The 18826-nt window shown below is 49.2% G+C and overlaps 1 protein-coding gene across 2 annotated transcripts in view; it reads left to right on the plus strand.

Annotated features, from left to right (window-relative positions):
- PPP6R1 (protein phosphatase 6 regulatory subunit 1) overlaps positions 1-18826 on the plus strand; it is a 178414-nt gene that overhangs the window by 55122 nt on the left and 104466 nt on the right. For both annotated transcript variants that reach the window (XM_033960861.1, XM_033960863.1), the window contains exons 9-15: positions 5564-5716; positions 5816-5968; positions 6355-6419; positions 6617-6732; positions 6841-6926; positions 7128-7217; positions 17262-17359. In XM_033960861.1, coding sequence (XP_033816752.1) covers positions 5564-5716; positions 5816-5968; positions 6355-6419; positions 6617-6732; positions 6841-6926; positions 7128-7217; positions 17262-17359 — 761 coding nt within the window. The remainder of the gene's footprint in view (positions 1-5563; positions 5717-5815; positions 5969-6354; positions 6420-6616; positions 6733-6840; positions 6927-7127; positions 7218-17261; positions 17360-18826) is intronic.

Here is an 18826-nt window from a genome sequence, read left to right on the forward strand (position 1 = left end):
TCATCTGCAAAGGGTAAAGAATCTTGGGCAGCAGAACCATCTTGACCAAGGCAATACGACCGAAAAGAGACAGAGGAAGGTCCCCCCAGCGATGACAAGCGTCCCGGAGCTGGGCAAGACGAAGCACAATATTACGCCGATAGACAGCAGCCCAATCAGCACTGAGAAATATACCAAGATACTTAAGCTCCCCTGTTGCCCACCGAAAAGGAAAGGAGGGCAGAACGCGGGAGGCACAGGGCACAGATACAGGAAGAGCCTCAGATTTGCCGAAATTAATACTAAGTTCCGAAAAAGACCCAAAGGAAGCAATGTAAGAGTTTATGCAAGGAAGAGAGACCCGGGCATTACCCACAAACAGCAACATATCATCTGCAAACATGGTGATCTTGCAAATCTCACTACCCACTCGAATGCCCTCCACCTCAGGAGAGTCTCTGATCTTAGCCGCCAAGGGTTCAAGGGAAAGGATGAACAGTAAGGGCGAGAGGGGGCAACCCTGCCGGGTCCCCCGCCGCAAAGGGAAGGAAGTCGTACGCTGTCTATTGATGAGCAGTTGAGCGGTCGGAGACGTATACAAGCGAACAACCCAGGCATGAAACGAACCGGTAATACCAAAATGTTGTAAAATCCAAAAAAGGTAAGGCCAGACAACCTTGTCAAATGCCTTTTCAGCATCCAAACTAGCCAACAAATCATCTCCAGGGCGACCCCTACCTTCCCGTAAAGCCACCAACGCTTTAAGAATGTTAGCCAAAGAGAAGCGACCAGGCACGAATCCCACCTGGTTGGGATGCACGAGCGTCGGAACTACCTGAGCCAGGCGTTTAACTAAAATGGCCGTGAGCAGCTTCATGTCCTGATTAAGTAGGGAGATGGGTCTGTACGAGCCCACAAGTTCAGGATCTTTGCCCGGCTTGGGAAGCACCACTACATGAGCATGATTCTGCTCCGGAAGAAGTCTGTCCGTAATTTGCATATCCGCGAACATGGCACCCAAAGCAGGGCCGACATGATGTTGTAAGATCTTGTAAAACTCAGGCCCCATACCGTCCCGCTGCCTTAGCAAGTTTCAAGTTGCCAATAGCCACGGAGATCTCCTGGCTGGTGATAGGGGCATTGAGCATATCGCGATGTGCGTCAGTAAGACGGGGGAGAGTCAAGTCCCGGAAAAAAAGATCCCGAGCCTCATCATCGCATGCACCCGGACCATACAAATCACTATAAAAGCGCACAAATTGAGAATGGATCGCAGCATCAGCAGTATGCAACACATGAGAAGTGTCTCTAATACGAACGACCCGCGCGGCTCGACGGAAGGGTCGAACAAGATTAGCCAGAAGTTTCCCTGCCTGATTGCCCCACCTATAAAGTTTAAACTTGTAAACATCAATATAGGTTAGAGCCCTGGCAGTGAGGATGGCATCGATCTGTTTACGCAGACGAAGGTACGATTGACGAGCTTCCTCGGAGTGATGTCTGATATGATAAAGTTTATGCTCCCGCAATTGTTTTGACAACGACGTGAGCTCAGCGTCCCGCGCCTTGCGCCTGCGAATGGAATAGGCTATGATACACCCACGCAGGTAAGCTTTCGCCGCCTCCCAAAACATGGTGTCCGAAACCTCAGTCCCCTCATTAGTCTGCCGATATTTAGTCCATTCCTCTATGAGATAAGTATGAAGTCACTATCCAAATAGAGGGAGGGATTAAAACGCCAAATACGATCAGCAGCAGAGCCCCCTCCCCACTTTAGAGACATATACACAGCAGCATGGTCGCTGAAAGGAACGTCCAGGATGTGCGTGCGCACCACCCTACCAGTGGAGCGAGAAGGAAGTAAAAGATAGTCCAGGCGAGAATGACAATGGTGCACCCCGGAGAAGAACGTGAAATCAACCTCTCCAGGGTGGTATACCCGCCACACATCCTGGAGATCCAACTCCCCCAGCAGAAAATTCACCCCCGACGCTCGTTATCCGTCGCCACTGGTCTCGGGGGCTTACAATCAATAGAAGGGTCGCTAGTGACATTGAAGTCCCCTCCCACCAACAGCTCATAGTTCGGTAATGCTACCAGATGAGCTAAGAGAGAGGAAAAGAAAGAGTGAGAATAAACATTAGGAGCGTAGACATTACATAACACCACAGGTTTATCAGATAGCGTCCCTGCCCAAATAATATAACGGCCCTGAGGGTCCCGTATTATCTTATGGGTAGCCACCGCTACAGCCTTGTGAATAAGAATGGCGACCCCCCTCTGCCTGGAATTATAAGAGGACGCAACCACCTCACCCACCCAGTCGCGCTGCAGCTTCCGATGTTCACTCACCGTAAGGTGGGTCTCTTGGAGGAAGGCTACCGAGACCTTCTCTTTTTTCAGAAAAGAGAGCACCTTGGAGCGCTTCACAGGAGAATTAATGCCCGCCACATTCAACGTGACACAAATGAGATCAGCCATATCCATGGGAAATACCCTGCCACAGCAATCGAGCACTCCAAAGCCTATCACAAGCCCTGGGGGTCTCCCAGCCAAACCCCCAAGACCGAGCGCTGAAACGCCAAGCACTCCGTAGAAACAGAGAACCCTCCCCCCGTAGCCAGCCCAGCCCCCTACCCCCCACATCCACACTCCCCCAAGCACCAGCACCCAAACAGACCACTCACCAACATACACACAAGCCCCACCCCCTCCAAGCCCAAACACCCACCCCCCCCTCTCTAGCTGACTCTTCATCCAACCCCACCCCCCCAGCACAATAAAAACAAATGGTAGAAGCCCCCCCCCACCCCCTCGCGCTATCAAGAAAGAAAGAGCTCCCCTCCCCCCCACCCCCAGAGGTCAAGAAAATCCCCTCCAATACCCCAATACTAAAAAGAACTATGAGAATAAAAAAAGGGAAAAATGTCATACAAGAAAAAACAGAACAGAACCAGGGGACAATAAAGTCAACTTGTGTCCAGAGCGACAGCTATGGCCCATAATACTCAAGCAGGGCATCAACTCCAACAACTGACGCCCCTCCAGGAAGGGACCACAGCGGCCTCCAAAAGGGCCCGATAGGATAGATCCGGCATAGGGGCCCACGGAAAGATGACATCAGGGAGGCCCCTCCCGTGGAATTCAGGCACGATGACAGGACAAAAGCCCCATCCCAGTAGACAGACGCCCGTGCCCAGGCTACCACAGGCTGGAAGATGATGAACTAGAGGGCCAGTCGATGAAGAGGAAACCATGACCAGCCTTCGGAGGCCCCCCAGGCGCAGGATCCTGGATCACAAAGTCAACAGCAACCAAGCCCCAAAACATAGGGGCAAACCGCAGAGAAAGCCAACCAAAGTCCAGCAGACCTCAGGGCGCCGGAGGCATAGGCGCCAGGGCTTGTATGTAGACCCGGAGCGTTTCCACATCCTCACAGACCTTCGGCCCTCCTGTCTCAAAGACCCTCACTCGGGCCGGATACTGCACCACAAAGCGAAGGCCTCTATTGCGGAGCTCAGAACAGTAGGGCGCCAGGGCACGGCGTCGAGCAGCCACCTCAGCCGAGTAATCATTAAAGAGCAATAACTTGGTGCCCCCGTACTCCAATGAGCTCTTTTTGCGATAGAGGGCCATCACCTGCGCCTTTTCCGCAAAATTCAAATACCTGGCGATGACAGGCCGAGGCTGCCCCTCAGTCTCTCGGCGGGGACCCAAACGATGCACCCTTTCCACCAAGGTGCGCGACCCCGCTGGAACTAAGCCCACCGCCTCAGGAAGCCACTTCTCCACGACCTCTCGCAGCTCAGCGTCCCGCAGGGTCTCCGCTAAGCCCACCAGCCGGATGTTGTTTCGGCGGCCGCGATTCTCTTGGTCTTCAAGGCGCTCGTGAAGGATTGCACACCTCGCCTGCAGGGCCTGGATCTGCGTCTCCACCTCCACCGAACGATCCTCCTGAGCAGCAATACGAGTCTCTGCGGTCTGAAGACGTTGGCCATGACGCTCCAGGCAGTCTCTAATATCATCAACAGTGGCCTGGAGTTTAGTTAGCCTCTCGTCGATGGCCGCTGAAATATTTTTGGTCAGTTCCTTGACCGCGTCGTCTTGGAGAAGCACCCTCGGCGGTGGAGAAGAAGAAGCGGCCGCCATACCGGATACCTCGTGCGCACGCTGGGTCTTAGTCGGCCACGGGGTCTTAACGGGCATAGCTCTCTCAGAAGCCGCCCCAGAAAGTATCCCGCACAGTCACCTGCACCGCAGCACACTCCGATCCACCGGGCTGCCAACAGGAAACGAGGAGGAGGAGGTAAACGGCAATTTTGGCGAAAAATAAAGCGCGAGAGGGTCGGAGCTAGAGCAGAGAGCCGCCGCTCAGCTCAGCGTCATCACGTGACCCCTCCAGATCAGTGGTTCTCAATCCTGTCCAGGGGGACCACCAGCCAATGGGATTTTCAAGATATCTCTAATGAATATGCATGAGGCAGATTTGCATGCCTGTCAACCTCTATTGTATGTAAATCTGCCTCATGCATATTCATTAGGGTTATCTTGAAAATTCCACTTGCTAGTGGGTCCCCCAGGACTGGTTTAAGAACCACTGATCTAGATCCTTCCTTGTGCTTATATCGGCTTGATGTTTCAATCATTCTGACACAATTACTGAGAGCTAGTTAGGTGGTTCCTTATAGTTGGGACAAAATGAGTGTTGGTAAGACTGTATAGTCTTGGTCTTTCTGTTCTTTTCAGTTCTAGTGAAGTGCAGAAGTCTAGACCGACACTTAACACTAGCAGAACACACAAACTTAATGGTACAAAAATGCTTTTTTACATTGTGGAAATTAAGAACCATAAAAAATATTTTGATCCTTTAACGCTCAGATATTGGTGTAGGCATTAGTTTTATCTATTTTAGACTATTGTAACATCATCTATTTAGGCGCACTCAAAAAAATTCTAAGGAAATGAAGGATAATTCAGAATACAGCTGTTCTTTTTTTTGGTTTAAAAAAGAATGACCATATTAGTCCATATTATCATTTACTTCGTTGGCTGTCTTTGGAGGCAAGAGTATTCAAATTTTCCTGTACCTGCTTTAAGCTGATATTGGGATTGTCTCCAGCTTACCTTTTTCCTCATTTTGTGTTGCATCAAGAGAAACTAGAAACCTACTTATTTGCTTATCCAAAAATGAATGGGTGTAGATAGGACCCTAGCATTTCAAACTGGTAGGCAACAATCTTGGTTAGGTAAATGTATTCAGCAAGCTATGCTATCCTATTGCAGTTTTCAGAAATGAATTAAGACCACTTTGTTTGATAAGTTTATTACTTGGTGAGTTTTATTATTGAAATTCTTTTTTACAAATATTTATTTTTTACTGTATTATTGTATTTCGCTGATTGTCCAGCTTTTTTAGTGTAAATTGCCTAGAACTTTTGGTTATGGCGGTATAAAAGAATAAAGTTATTAGTAGTAGTAGGTTATGTTTTCTCAGCACACACCAAGTCTGGACCGATATCTCATTGTTAGTTGATATGGGGAGACCTTTCTAACACACTTCACTCCCTCCTCCCTCACCTGACAGAAAGAGAGCCTGCAGACCACCTGGGGGATCCTGGACCCACCCCTAGGCAACACCCGGCTCCACGTGGTGAAACTGTTGGCTAGTATGTTGCATGCCAACCACCCAGCCCTCAACCAAGAACTGATTGAGTTGGATATACTGAATGCCATATTGGTGAGTTCCAGGCTGCAACCATCTAGTGCGCCTCACTTCTGCTTGCTCTCGGAAACCATTTTTCCTTTAGCTTCCCTCTTTTGCCCCCTGTTTACCCAGGACCTCTACTTCACTTATGTTTTCAACAACTTTCTGCATTCACAAGTGGAACTGTGCATGAGCACCATCCTTGCCATGGCCCCAGCAATGCCGGAAGAGGAATCTATTAAGGATGTCTCCGAGTGCACGCGAGAGAGCCCTTTGGTCAGATATGTGAGTGAGAGTGCTGGGTGGGGGATGGAGGGGCAGGAAGGCATCTGTGCCAGTTTTGTACAGTCCTGGATGAAGAAAACTACAAATGTCTGAGGATAGATTTTAAAATGTCCCTTTAATAGTATTCCTCTGTTATAGAAAGATAAGATACAATGTAAATCTCAACTGTTTTTCTTGCCTTTGTTTTCTTTTCATCAATAAAAACAGATTTTGAAATAAAAATGTTCCTTTGATCCAACCAATTTTCACAGAATGCTGAGAGTTTGGGGATGACAGGGGGCAGTATGCTTATGCTCACAAAGAGAGGGTGAGAGGTTGTTGATTATACAGGTACACGATGGGCAAACTAATGTGTCCTCCACCCCTCTTGTGCCTTTCTTCATCAGCTGCTGCAGAAGTGTCGTCTCGTGCAGAGAATCCTCTCGGCGTGGGAGGAGAACGAGCGAGAGCAGTAAGTGAGTGAGCTGGTGCCCCTCAGCCCCTGGGTAAGGAGTGCCTGGTATTGCTTTGGGTGGGGAAAAGGAAAGAGCCGGGAATGACCACCTGCAGTAGGTTGCTTCAGTCAGTCACTAGAAAGGTTTGAAGACCTGGCTATTTTGTTTCTGCTGGGAAGAGCAGACAGCTGACAATATTAAAACACTGTTACAGGACTGGAGGGGGACGTCGAAAGGGCTATATGGGCCATTTGACAAGAATTTCCAATGCCCTGGTCCAGAGTTTGGAGAAAGGACCCAATGCCATGCTTGTGGGGCAACTCCTGAAAGGTAACATTCTGCCTTTGTGTGGGGAGGGGATGAGGAGGAGGAGGGGGTGGGAGGAACATGATGGGGCTTAAGAGAAGGATGAGTCTCGGTGCTCCTTGGTAATTTCAGAGCTGCCTGAGGAGGAGCAGGAACAGTGGGAGAAATTCACTTCTGGCTCGCTCTCAGAAACCAACAAGAAAAATACTGTAGATCTGGTGAGTATCTTTGCTCTTCATCCTGGTGTGATCTCTGCTTTCCTTTACTGCCCTAGTATAGACTGCAATAGTTTGATTTCTTTTGCGCAGCAGCTATGGGGCATGTCCTTTGTTATTTCTTAGGATAGCAAATGTACGCATGTTTAGGATCGGGACTCCAAAATCTGTGTGCTGCCCATCTAATTTGTCTACCCTCCCCAGGTAAATACCCACCATATGCACTCTTCCAGTGATGATGATGAGAATGACCTGAAGGAGTTCAGCTTCCCCCAGGAGGCTGTTCTACAGCAGGTAGGTCTTTTCTTAACCAGCTGCTGCACTTACCTGTGTACTGTGGAGAGCAGAGAAATAGCAGATTCTTCATTGGAGAATGCTTGTTATCCCAGGACAAGCAGGCAGCCTGTTCTCGCATATGGGTGATGTCATCGGAGCCCCGATGCGGAAGCCTCGCAAGCAGACTTGCTTGTAGAAACTAGAAGTTTCGAGTCAGCCGCACTGCGCATGTACGAGTGCCTTCCCGCCCAGCACAGGGCGCGTCTCCTCAGTTTTCCACGAAGCCGAGAAGTCCCTCTTTGACTCTGCGCGGTGCGGGCGACTCGAAACTTCGAGTTTCTTCAAGCAAGTCTGCTTGTGAGGCGTCCGCAACGAGGCTCCGTCGGATGACGTCACCCACTTGTGAGAATAGCTGCCTGCTATCCCTGGATAACAACTGTTAAGGTAAGTAACTGTGCTTTATGGTAAGTAACTGCTTTCTGTATCGCTTGATAGACAGGTATAGTTCCTTACGGATGGGTATTATACCTCACTGCTACCAGCAGGTGGAGACTGAGATCAAACTTGTATATCAGTACAGCTTCCCTTCTACTGATCCAGTCTTCCTCAGTCTCCAGTAGCAGAGTGATAGGCTAATTTCAGGTCGCCTCTTAGCACTGTTGGTTTTTTGTGTTTGGACTCCTGGTTCCCCTTTTTGCGCCGGATAGAGCTTGGACGGGTCCTGTTTGGGGATCTGTCTGACCTTGGGGGTGTTAAACCCGCTGGGTCCCTCCCCCCCAACTTTCTCCACCTCCCCATATTTTTGTAGAGGTGCCTCAGCAGGTCGATTTACAGGGCTCATTTCCCTGTAAAACTGCCTGTTTATTTTGTGTTTTTCTCAACTAACGGGCACTTCTTGTACAAGCTCTCGGGATGCTGAATGGATGGGATCTTGTATCTCTATTGGCTTCAGCTGCAGGGTAACTAAAAGATCCCTCCCCTTTGGGCTACCTGCCCGGGAGCTTCCTGTCTTGCTTCAGTTTGTTACTGCAGCTTCACTGCTTGGCTTCATAGTTAATTCTGCTCATGATTTGTTTTCACTTTCTAGTCTTATTTTGATTTTTTTCGCGGGTTTGCCCACGTGCTGCAGATCAACTCCATGCGAGTGATCTTTCAGTGGGAGATCGCAGACATGTTAATGTTTGTCTGCTTCTGAGGGTGCTCTGTAAGCCTGAAACTGCAGTAAGCCCTCTGGACAGCCTGCAGTTTGAATCGGGTCTCCAGGTTCGGGTGCCATCTCTTCCCTGGCTCGTCCGCAAAGGGGTAGAGCGCAGGCTGCTGCGGTTCCAAGGAGTTACCCCAGGATCGGAACCGCGCCGCTTGTCTTCCCTTATTTCCCTGAGGGGTCCTGATGGTCGTGATCGGAGGTGGCAGTGAAGTTGAGGCGGCCAGAAGAACTGAAATTCCAGTTTAATCAGCTCCTGAGGTATGATCTTCCTATGCTTACACTGTGTAATGCTGGCTGCCATTGAAATGCATTGAAGCACATGTATCTGTGGGGTCTGTGAGTCATAGTTTGCCGATTTGGGGAGATCCTAAAATTGGGGTTTTAGGGAGTTTCCCTGCATGCCCTGGTCCTCCCCCCTACCTGTAAAATCCTAAAATCGCCGTTTTTAGCATTTTCCTGCATTTTTAACGACCGTTTTTATGTTAAAATCGGCACCTACAGTGGCCATCTTGGATTTTCTTTATAGTTTTGAACCTATATTTTATTCCAGGACAAGCAGGCAGCATATTCTCTACATGTAGGTGACGTCACCAACGGAGCCCCCTAGCGGACGTTTTCGCAAGCAGACTTGCCCGAAGACCTTCAGGCTTGCGATTGGCCCGCGCATGTGCCCCTCCTGCCCTGTCTAGGGCATGCGTCTCCTCAGCGTGTCCTCAGTTCAATGTTTTCCGCGGAGCCAGAAGCACTGCTCCCTTGCTGCGCGCAATATCGTTGTCCCTCTTGCACCGCGGCTTTCTTTATTATTTTCATTTAAGTCGCTGTGCTCACGTCTTTATTTTCATTTTTTCAATGCGTATATTTTTGACCGGGTTCCCGGTCCTCGCGGGGCCGCAGCAATATTTTTTCTTATGTCCCGGCCTCGTTCCGGATTTTAAAACTGTACTGAGTGTAACCGGGTTATTTCCATCACTGGGTGCAGAACATCGCGCTGAGTCGTGTCCCCATTGTGCGACTCTACAACTGCGGGCTCTTCGTCGAAGGGTGGCCAAGATTCTCCAACTCTTTTGCCCCATGGATCCTGCGGGTCAGGCCTCGTGCTCGGCCTCGGCACCCTCATTGGGCACCTCGGCCTCGAAGTCCTTAGCCTCAGCTCCCTCGTTGGGTGCCTCGGCCTCGAAGGCTCCAGCCTTGGCCTCTTCTACTACTCCGGCCTCGGGTAAGTCTCCTCTTTCTTCCTCAGATGTGCCGGCAAAGAAGCCTTCCTCTGAGTCTCATGTCAGCGCTGCCTCATCGGCGCCTTCGAGACATCACTCTAAGCGTGTCTCCTCATGTAGGGAATACTCTTCCTTGAGGTCGCCCCCGAAGGAGCGCACTGCTGCACCTCCGACCCACCTTCCTTTGGTCTCGGTGCCTATGTTAGAGGACATGCTTAAGGCTATTATTGCCACGCAGTTTTCCTTGGTGGTGAGCCAACTAGTCCTGACCTTGACGCCTGTGACTTGGTCGCGACCCAGTCGCGGTCTGCCCAGCCTGAGCGTCCCCTTGTTTCTCGAGGCGTCACCCGCAAGATTCGTCGGGTTCCCTCGAGCAATTCTTCCTCCCCTGAGGCGCCGAGGACTTTTCGGGGGTCCCGGCCGGGGGCGAGGCTTGCCTCTTCTAAAAGGCCCCGGTCTTCCCTGCCCTGTCGGGGCAGGTCTCAGACCTCGAGACCGTCTACACACACAGTTGTTCTCGAATTGGACTCTAGTTTTTGCTCCCCATTGAGAAGGTTGCCGGCTTCGAAGGGGCATGCTTCGAAGCCTATTGGGGTTTTTCCTATGCCCCATCTTCTCCGAAGCTTTCTCAGTGATTTCCTTGGACTCCGGGGTCTTCCCCGGTCCTTTTGGCACGGGGCTGTTTTTAGACGCCCCCTACACGCCTTAGTCAAACCTCTTCAGTCTCCCATTCACGGGACTCTGAGGCTCCGGTTTACTATTCCAGGGAGGTTTCTCCCTCTTTCTCGGCTGTGCCCCGGTCTCAGTCGGAGTCTCCTCCGGAGGATGAATCCTCTTCTCGGACCTCCTCCTTTTCTCGTTTCATCTCTGACATGGGCAGAGCTCTGAACTTGGATCTTCAATCCGACTCCCGCTTTACCCAGGAATACCTAGCGTAACTGGGAGTTGACAATATGCCTCGTGAGGCACTTCGCCTACCATTGCATCAGGTTCTTCGGCAGACGTTTCTCCGGAACCTGGAGACACCTTATGCTGTCACTACTATCCCCTCCAAATTGGAGTCCCGTTAACCGGACTATCCCGGTTAAAGGGTTTGAGGGTGCTCAGCTTTCCAATCAATCCTTGGTGGTTGAGTCTTCCTTGAAGAGGTCTAATCCCTTGAAGGTCTATGCTGCCGTCCCCCCTGGCAGGGAGGGCCGTACGATGGACAAATTTAGCCGCTGTCTTTATCAGAACTCGATGATGGCGAACCGTGTCCTTAACTACATTTTCTTCTTCACGTCCTACCTTCGGTTCTATATTGGTGCCCTCCGCTCGTTCCGGAAGGTCATGCCAGAGCCCTCTGGCTCACCAATATAAAATTCCTCTCCGGAGGTATTCTCAGAAATCCACTCCTGCTTTCTCTAGGCCTCCTTCGAAACGGCCTCCTCCGCAGCAGCAGCAGCAACGTCAACCTAAGACTCAGCCGTCGTCCCCGGCGAAGACTGGGCCGTCTTTTTGACAATTCCAGTCCAAGCATTTGGGCTCCCTTCCTCTTGGAGCCTTCTTCCTTCCCCATCGGGGACCGTCTCCATCATTTCTTTGCCCGGTGAGAAAATCTTACCACCGACAGTTGGGTGCTGTCTATCATCAGGGAGGGGTACTTCCTCCACTTCAGTCGCGTACCCCCGGACCTGCCTCCAAGAGTTTCCTTCTGCTCAGTCTCAGCTTCCTCTCCTTCTTCAGGAAGCTCAGGCCCTTCTTCGCTTTCGGGCGGTCAAGGAGGTTCCCAAGGAACAGTGGAACTCCGGATTTTACTCCCAATACTTTCTGGTGCCCAAGAAGACGGGGGATCTGCGTCCGATCCTGGACCTCCATGCTCTGAACAAGTTTCTGGTGCAGGAACGGTTCAGAATGCTCACCTTTCCCACGTTGTATCCCCTCTTGGATGAGGAGCATTGGCTGTGCTCTCTGGACCTCAAGGAGGCGTACGCACACATTCCAATACACCCGGCCTCTCGCCAGTATTTGAGATTCCGGGTGGGGGATCTCCATCTCCAGTATCGTGTTCTTCCCTTCGGCCTGGTGGCCTCTCCGAGGGTCTTCACGAAATGTCTGGTTGTGGTAGCTGCAGCCCTGCCTCCGTGGCCTGCAGGTGTTTCCCTACCTCGACGACTGGTTAATCAAAGTGTCTTCTCACGCCGAAGTCCTGCGAGCGACGGAACAAAAAATCTTGTTCCTTCAGAGTCTCGGCTTAGAGGTGAACTTTCCCAAGTCCCACCTCTGCCCGTCCCAGTCTCTAGAGTTCATCAGAGCGGTCCTGGACACGGTGCGTCTCCACTCCTTCTTGCCTCGGCCTCGTCAAGAGACCCTTATCCGTTTGTGCCGATTGGTGACCCATCTGCACTCGGCGCCAGCTCAGCTCACGTTTGTCCTCCTAGGTCACATGGCCTTCACGGTTCACGTGACTCCTTTTGCCAGACATCACCTCTGTATTCCTCAATGGACTCTGGTATCCCAGTGGAACCAGGTTCAGGATCCTCTCTGTCAAACGCATTGTCATGACTCCTTTGTTGAGGAAGTCTCTCCATTGGTGGATGCTCTCTTCCAATCTTTCCAGAGGTTTTCTGCTCCATGCCCCTCCTCCGCAGAAGGTCCTCACGACGGACTCGTCGACCTATGCTTGGGGGGCTCATCTGGACGGTCTGCGCACCCAGGGCCTTTGATCCCGTGCCGACTGCCTTTGTCACATCAATCTTCTGGAGCTTCATGCGATTTTCCTCACTCTGAAAGCTTTTTGTCACCTGCTCCACGACCAAGTGGTGCTGGTTCGCATGGACAACCAGGTCGCCATGTATTATGTCAACAAGCAGGGGGGGCACGGGGTCCAAGTACCTGTGCCAGGAGGCGCTGCGGCTCTGGGATTGGGCTGTCCGCCGCAACATATTCATTCGTGCTGTCTACATTCAGGGCCAGTGGAACTGTCTGGCGGACAGGTTGAAACATAGAAACATAGAGTGTGATGACAGAAAAAGGGCTGGCGGCCCAACAAGTCTGCCCACTCAAGAACCCTCCCTCCTCAAGAATCCATTCTGCAGCCTCTCGAGTGGTCTCTCCACCCTGTGACCCTGCGTCAGGTGTTTGCTCGTTGGGGGGACTCCGAACGTCGATCTGTTCACGTCCCCCCTCAATCACAAGTTGCCCTGCTTCTGCTCCAGGGTTTACACCCCTCTCAGGATCGAGGCGGATGCCTTCCTTCTCGATTGGATGAACGCGTTCCTGTATGCGTTCCTTCCATTCCCTCTGATTCTGAAGACTCGTCAACCTCAAGTCTTCACATGCCACCATGATTCTGATAGCTCCTCGGTGGCCCCGACAACCTTGGTTCTCCCTTCTGTTGCAACTCAGTTCCAGGGAGCCTCTTCCTCTGCCTATCTTTCCTTCTCTGCTTACGCGGAGTCTGGGTTTTCTGCTTCATCCCAACCTCCAGTCTCTGCACTTAACGGTATGGTTCCTTGAGACTTAATGCCCTCGTTCCAGCTCTCCCAGCCTGTCCTGGAAGCATCTCGGAAGGAGTCCACTCGCTAATCTTACCATCAGAACTGGACCCGCTTTTCTTCCTGGTGTGCTACTCGACAGCTGGAGCCTCTGTCTGCCTCCTTGCCTGCTGTCTTGGATTATCTTTTACACTTATCTGGCGCTGGACTCCAGTCCTCTTCGGTTTGAGTCCACCTTAGTGCCATTGCTGCTTTTCATCAGCCGATTGACGGGAAGCCTATCTCGGTTCATCCTGTGGTTTCCCGCTTCATGAAAGGACTTTTCCATGTTCATCCACCTCTTAAACCTCCTCCGGTGGTTTGGGATCTTAATATGGTCCTTACACATTTTATGAAACCCCCTTTCAAGCCGCTAGCGCAGGCTCACTTGAAGTATCTTACTTGGAAGGTTGTGTTTCTTATTGCTCTCACTTCTGCCCGTCGGGTCAGTGAGCTTCAAGCCTTGGTTGCTGGCCCCCCTTTCACTGTCTTCCATCATGATAAAGTGGTCCTCCGCACCATCTTGGCCAAAATTGTGTCTTGATTTCCACATCAACCAATCCATTGTTCTTCCTGTGTTTTTTCCGAAGCCCCATTCTCACTCTGGAGAAGCAGCTCTGCATTCTCTTGATTGTAAGCATGCGCTGGCCTTCTACTTGAGGCACACCGCTTCTCACTGTACTGCTCCCCAGCTGTTCATCTCTTTCAATCCCAATAACTTGGGTCGCTCTGTTTCTAAGCGGACCATTTCTAACTGGTTGGATGCTTGTATCTCTTTCTGTTATGCTCAGGCTGGTCTCTCCCTGCCGGGTCAAGTCACGGGCCACAAGGTCAGAGCGATGGCGGCGTCTGTTGCTTTCCTCCGCTTGACTCCCATCGAGGAAATCTGTAAAGCTGCCACATGGTCCTCGGTTCATACGTTCACCTCGCATTACTGTCTGGATGCTTTCTCCAGGTATGACGGCCGCTTCGACCAGTCTGTTTTGCAGCATCTGTTCTCCTAAATTGCCAACTTTCCCTCCACCCCATTATGGTTAGCTTGGAGGTCACCTTCATGTAGAGAATATGCTGCCTGCTTGTCTTGGGATAAAGCACAGTTACTTACCGTAACAGGTGTTATCCAGGGACAGCAGGCAGATATTCTCACAACCCACCCACCTCCCCATGGTTGGCTTCTTTGCTTGCTATCTGAACTGAGGAGACGCATGCCCTAGAGAGGGCGGGAGGGGCACGTGCGCATGCGCAGGCCAATCGCAAGGCTGAAGGTCTTCGAGCAAGTCTGCTTGGGGGGCTCCGTTGGTGACGTCACCCACATGTAGAGAATATCTGCCTGCTGTCCCTGGATAACACCTGTTACGGTAAGTAACTGCTTTTTGGACTTAGAAGCTTCGTTTTTGCTCCAAACTTCAAAGATGGCCACCTTAGGACAGGATGGCATGGATTCATGCCGTAAATCCGGCAGATGGCTTGTGGTTGCGCAGCTGCGTATTCTATGTGCCGCGGCCCATCAGGGGCATATCTGGTGGGTGGATTCCACACTTTCCTCCTCTGGAGAGGACCTGCTATCCTCTGTTGCCGCCAGAGTTGCAATTCCAACGTCAGCAGCAACTTCCCGCTATTGTTGTGGTACCTGCATCAATTTCTAAGCTGTTGCTGTCGCACGGTGATTTGGTGTCCTTCTGGCGGGTTCTCGTAAGGGGGATGGCACTTCTGAGGCTACTATTGCATGCTGGATCAAGGAGACTATTGCTTCCTCTTATCTTCTAAAGAAGAAGCCTGTTCCGGAATTTCTCGAGGCTCATTCCACTAGGGGTCAGGCAGCTTCTTGGGCTGAGTCTTCTCTAGTGCCTCCAGTGGATATCTGCAAGGCTACAGTCTGGTCTTCGATGCATTCCTTTGTCAGACACTACCATGTATATGTTCAAGCGCGTCGGGAAGCGATATTCGGTGAACGTGTTCTGGTGTCGTCCCTTCTGGGGTCCCACCCTTGATGGGTACTGCTTTGGTACATCCCATCCATATGGAACTATACCGGTCTATCAAGCGATACAGAAGGAGAAATTAGGTTCTTACCTGCTAATTTTCTTTCTGTTAGCTTGTAGGCTGGTATAGTTCCCTACCCTATCTGTCTTTGTGCGGTGATTGCGGTTTTTTGCTCACGTGCAAATTTTGGGTTTTTCTTTGGGTTCTAGTATTTTTCTAGGGCCGGGGAGCATTAAGAACAGCGGCAATGGCTCATCTAGCTTAGCTGGTGAGCTGTGAGGATGTTTTATCTCCAGGATTCAGTTCTATACATGTTCCAACAGTTGTTTACAGATGTTTGTTGTTTTTACACACCTGTTTGGAGTGTATTTTTACTGTTTTTCAATTAAGAATTGTCCTAGGTTACATGGAAACATAGAAAAATGACAGCAGAAAAGGGCCACAGCCCATCAAGTCTGCCCACTCCAGTGACCCTTCGCCCTGATTTTGCAGACCCACCCCCTCCTTTACATCATTAGAGATCCCACGTGAATATCCCATTTATTTTTAAAATCTGCCACGCTGTTTGCTTCAATCACCTGCAGTTGGAGTTAGTTCCAATGATCCAATGATTTTATTTATATTAACTGGAGTAGCAGTTCAACAAATAACACACGATTGGAAAAACTATGACAGGTTAAATTATAACTTTTGGTGGAATTCAGTATGCCATATATATATAAAATGGAGCGTACACAAAAAGGGTATATAGATAAGTTTAAGAAGATTTAGGGACCATTAACAGACTTTTGCAATGAATGATATAATTTTCCCATAATAAGATATTTGATAAGGGGGGGTGGGTGGGAGGGTTTATTTTATTCATCATAAAATATAAATAATTTTACATTATATTTTGTTTTATTGTATGCATTTCCCAAAGTAAGGGGAGGGAGGGGGGTTATAATTGAGTAATAGTTGACATACTTATTACTTATTAAGTATTATATGCTGTTTAAAAATTATAGTAAAATAGTATATAATTAAATGTTATATTTACAGTAAGGTATGAAAGAATGTCAAGTGTGTATACTTAATGAATTTGTATGAATTTAGATTGTATACTTGTTATATGAAAAATGAATAAAAAACTTAAAAAAACCCCAACAAAACAATGATCGACCACCCTTTCTGTGAAGAAATACTTTCTGGGGTCACCATGAAATTTCCCTCCCCTGATTTTCAGCGGATGTCCTCTGGTGGATGAGGGTCCTATAAGACGGAAGATATCCTGTTCCACCTCGATATGGCCCGTGATATATTTAAATGTCTCAATCATGTCCCCTCTCTCTCTTCAATCCTCAAGCGAGTACAGCTGCAATTTATTCAGCCTTACTTCATACGGGAGATCCTTGAGCCCCGAGACCATCCTGGTGGCCATCCGCTGTACCGATTCAATTCTCAGCACATCTTTCCGGTAATGTGGTCTCCAGAATTGAACACAATATTCCAAATGAGGTCTCTCTTGATAAATCCATGGATCTGTACAGTGGCATTATGACTTCTGACTTCTTACTGACAAAACCTCTACAGATACAACCCATCATTTGCCTTGCCTTGGAGGAAGCCTTTTCCACTTGATTGGCAGTTTTCATGTCATCACTAATGATTACTCCTAAATCCCGTTCTGCCGTGGTCCTAGCTAAGATCTCACCATTTAGTGTGTAAGTTCTATACAGATTTCTTTTACCCAAATGCATCACTTTACATTTTTTAGCATTGAAGTTGAGCTGCCAAGTCGATGACCAGGTTCTGCTTGGCTATTCGGAAGATTGGATCAGTAGAGGGGAAGCTGTATTGATATACAAGTTTGATCTCATTCTTCACCTGCTGGTAGCAGTGAATTATAATACCCATCCATAAGGAACTATACCAGTCTATAAGCTAACAGAAAGAAAATTAGCAGGTAAGAACCTAATTTCTTCTTCTCTGTCTCCTAAACAGCATTTCATTGACAGGGAGATAGCTTTCTGATAATTTGTCGAATACAGAAATGTCAGGTCCCACAAAGCTGGGTTCAAATCACTTGCCTGCCTACATGGTGACCCTGCTCTTTCATTTGTGGATTACCTTAACATGGCCTATTTTGCTTTCTTCGCCACAGGCCTTCGTGGACTACCAGATGCAACAGATGACTTCCACCTTCATGGAGCACTTTGGCTTTAGTGATGAGGAATTTGGAGAGCAGGAAGAGAGCGTCAAGTTAGTACCGGGGTTTGCTGGATGGCAAAATCATTGAATTGGGGATATGTGCGTTCACAGTCAAAGTGCTGCTTCCTTCGTGTATAGGAGGATAAAAGGGTGCATTCTGCATTGCAGCTTTCAGCTTATAGACCTTAAGACCCATCATGTCTTGACCCATTGCAATAGACCCCACCAGGTCCAGCTTTGTGTTTATCGCAGGCTTTCTTGACTTCTGTTAGGTGTTTGTCCTCTCCTGCACCTCCCTCTCCCTCCAGCTCTGTCACTAGTGGCATAGAAAACTGAATATCACTGTGAAAACAAAATAGTTAAAGGGGAAGTTTTTGAATTGCGCCTGTGTCACATGAAGAGAGATCTCACCTAAGGCCGTTGACCTTGCCTCCCCCTTAAGCAGGGGTTTGTAATCCAGTCCTTGGGACACACATAGCTAGTCAGGTTTTCAGGACATCCACAATGAGTATGCATAAGAGAAATTTGCATGCTCTACCTCCGTTGTTTGAAAACTTATCTCATGCATATTCCTTGTGGTATTCCGAAACCTGACTAGCTAGGTGTGTCCTGAGGACTGGAATGAGAACCCCTGCCCTAAAGTGTTTGTTTCTCATTGAGGGGGTGGAGTGTTTCTTTTTAGAGGGGGCTAGTTTTTGTCTGTTAATATTTTATGTGATTCACAGCTCTTTTTCCCTTACTCCATTCTCCTGCCTGATGTATGTGCTCTCTCTTCTCTCCATCTGACTGTATTCTCTACTCCACAGCACTCACTTCCGACAGCTGAAGAGGTAACAGCCCTGCTTAATCTTTTAATCTCTGTCTTCATAAATAGAAATAAACAAAAAAAATAAAGCATCTTTAATGGACTAGCTTAATACATTTTTCCTTGGCAGCCCTCCAGACCAGCCCAGAGAACTGATGGGTTGTGTACTCCTACCAGCAGGTGGAGACAGAGTTCTAATTCTTCGGTGATCCAGAAAGGATCGGCACAGTCCCTAATAGAATCAGTAGTCTCAGTCTCCAGCATGTAATTATTTATGTTCTTCTCTGGCTTTGCAGTTGGTGTTGTTGGTTTATTTTTTAAGGTTAATTTTTTGATTTCTTTATTTTCTGTGTGTGTGTGTGTGTGTGTGTGTGTGTGTGTGTGTGTTGTTTCTGCATCTGGGGGGTGGAAGTCAGTATTTAGTTCCCTTAACTAGCTGGGGCTAAGGTCCGAGGGGATTTTCTTTTGCCCCGGGGTGCTACTCTCAGGTGGCAGAGTCCCTCTTCCCCCTTGCCCCCCTGGTTGCTTCTTCTATCATAGAGGTTAACTGATGTTTGAGTTCTGAGCCACAGCCTCTTCGGAGGAAGAGTGCTTGCAGGGCCAGCTGCCAAAAAAACAAAACGAGCTCCTGCTTGAGTTTGGTGCCAACGTCTACCATTTTTTCCTGCAGATTACTGCCAGATAGGACTTCAGGAGTTTGATTTTTTTTTTGT

Source organism: Geotrypetes seraphini, chromosome 10 (genome assembly GCF_902459505.1).
Source record: "Geotrypetes seraphini chromosome 10, aGeoSer1.1, whole genome shotgun sequence".
NCBI lineage: Eukaryota > Metazoa > Chordata > Amphibia > Gymnophiona > Dermophiidae > Geotrypetes > Geotrypetes seraphini.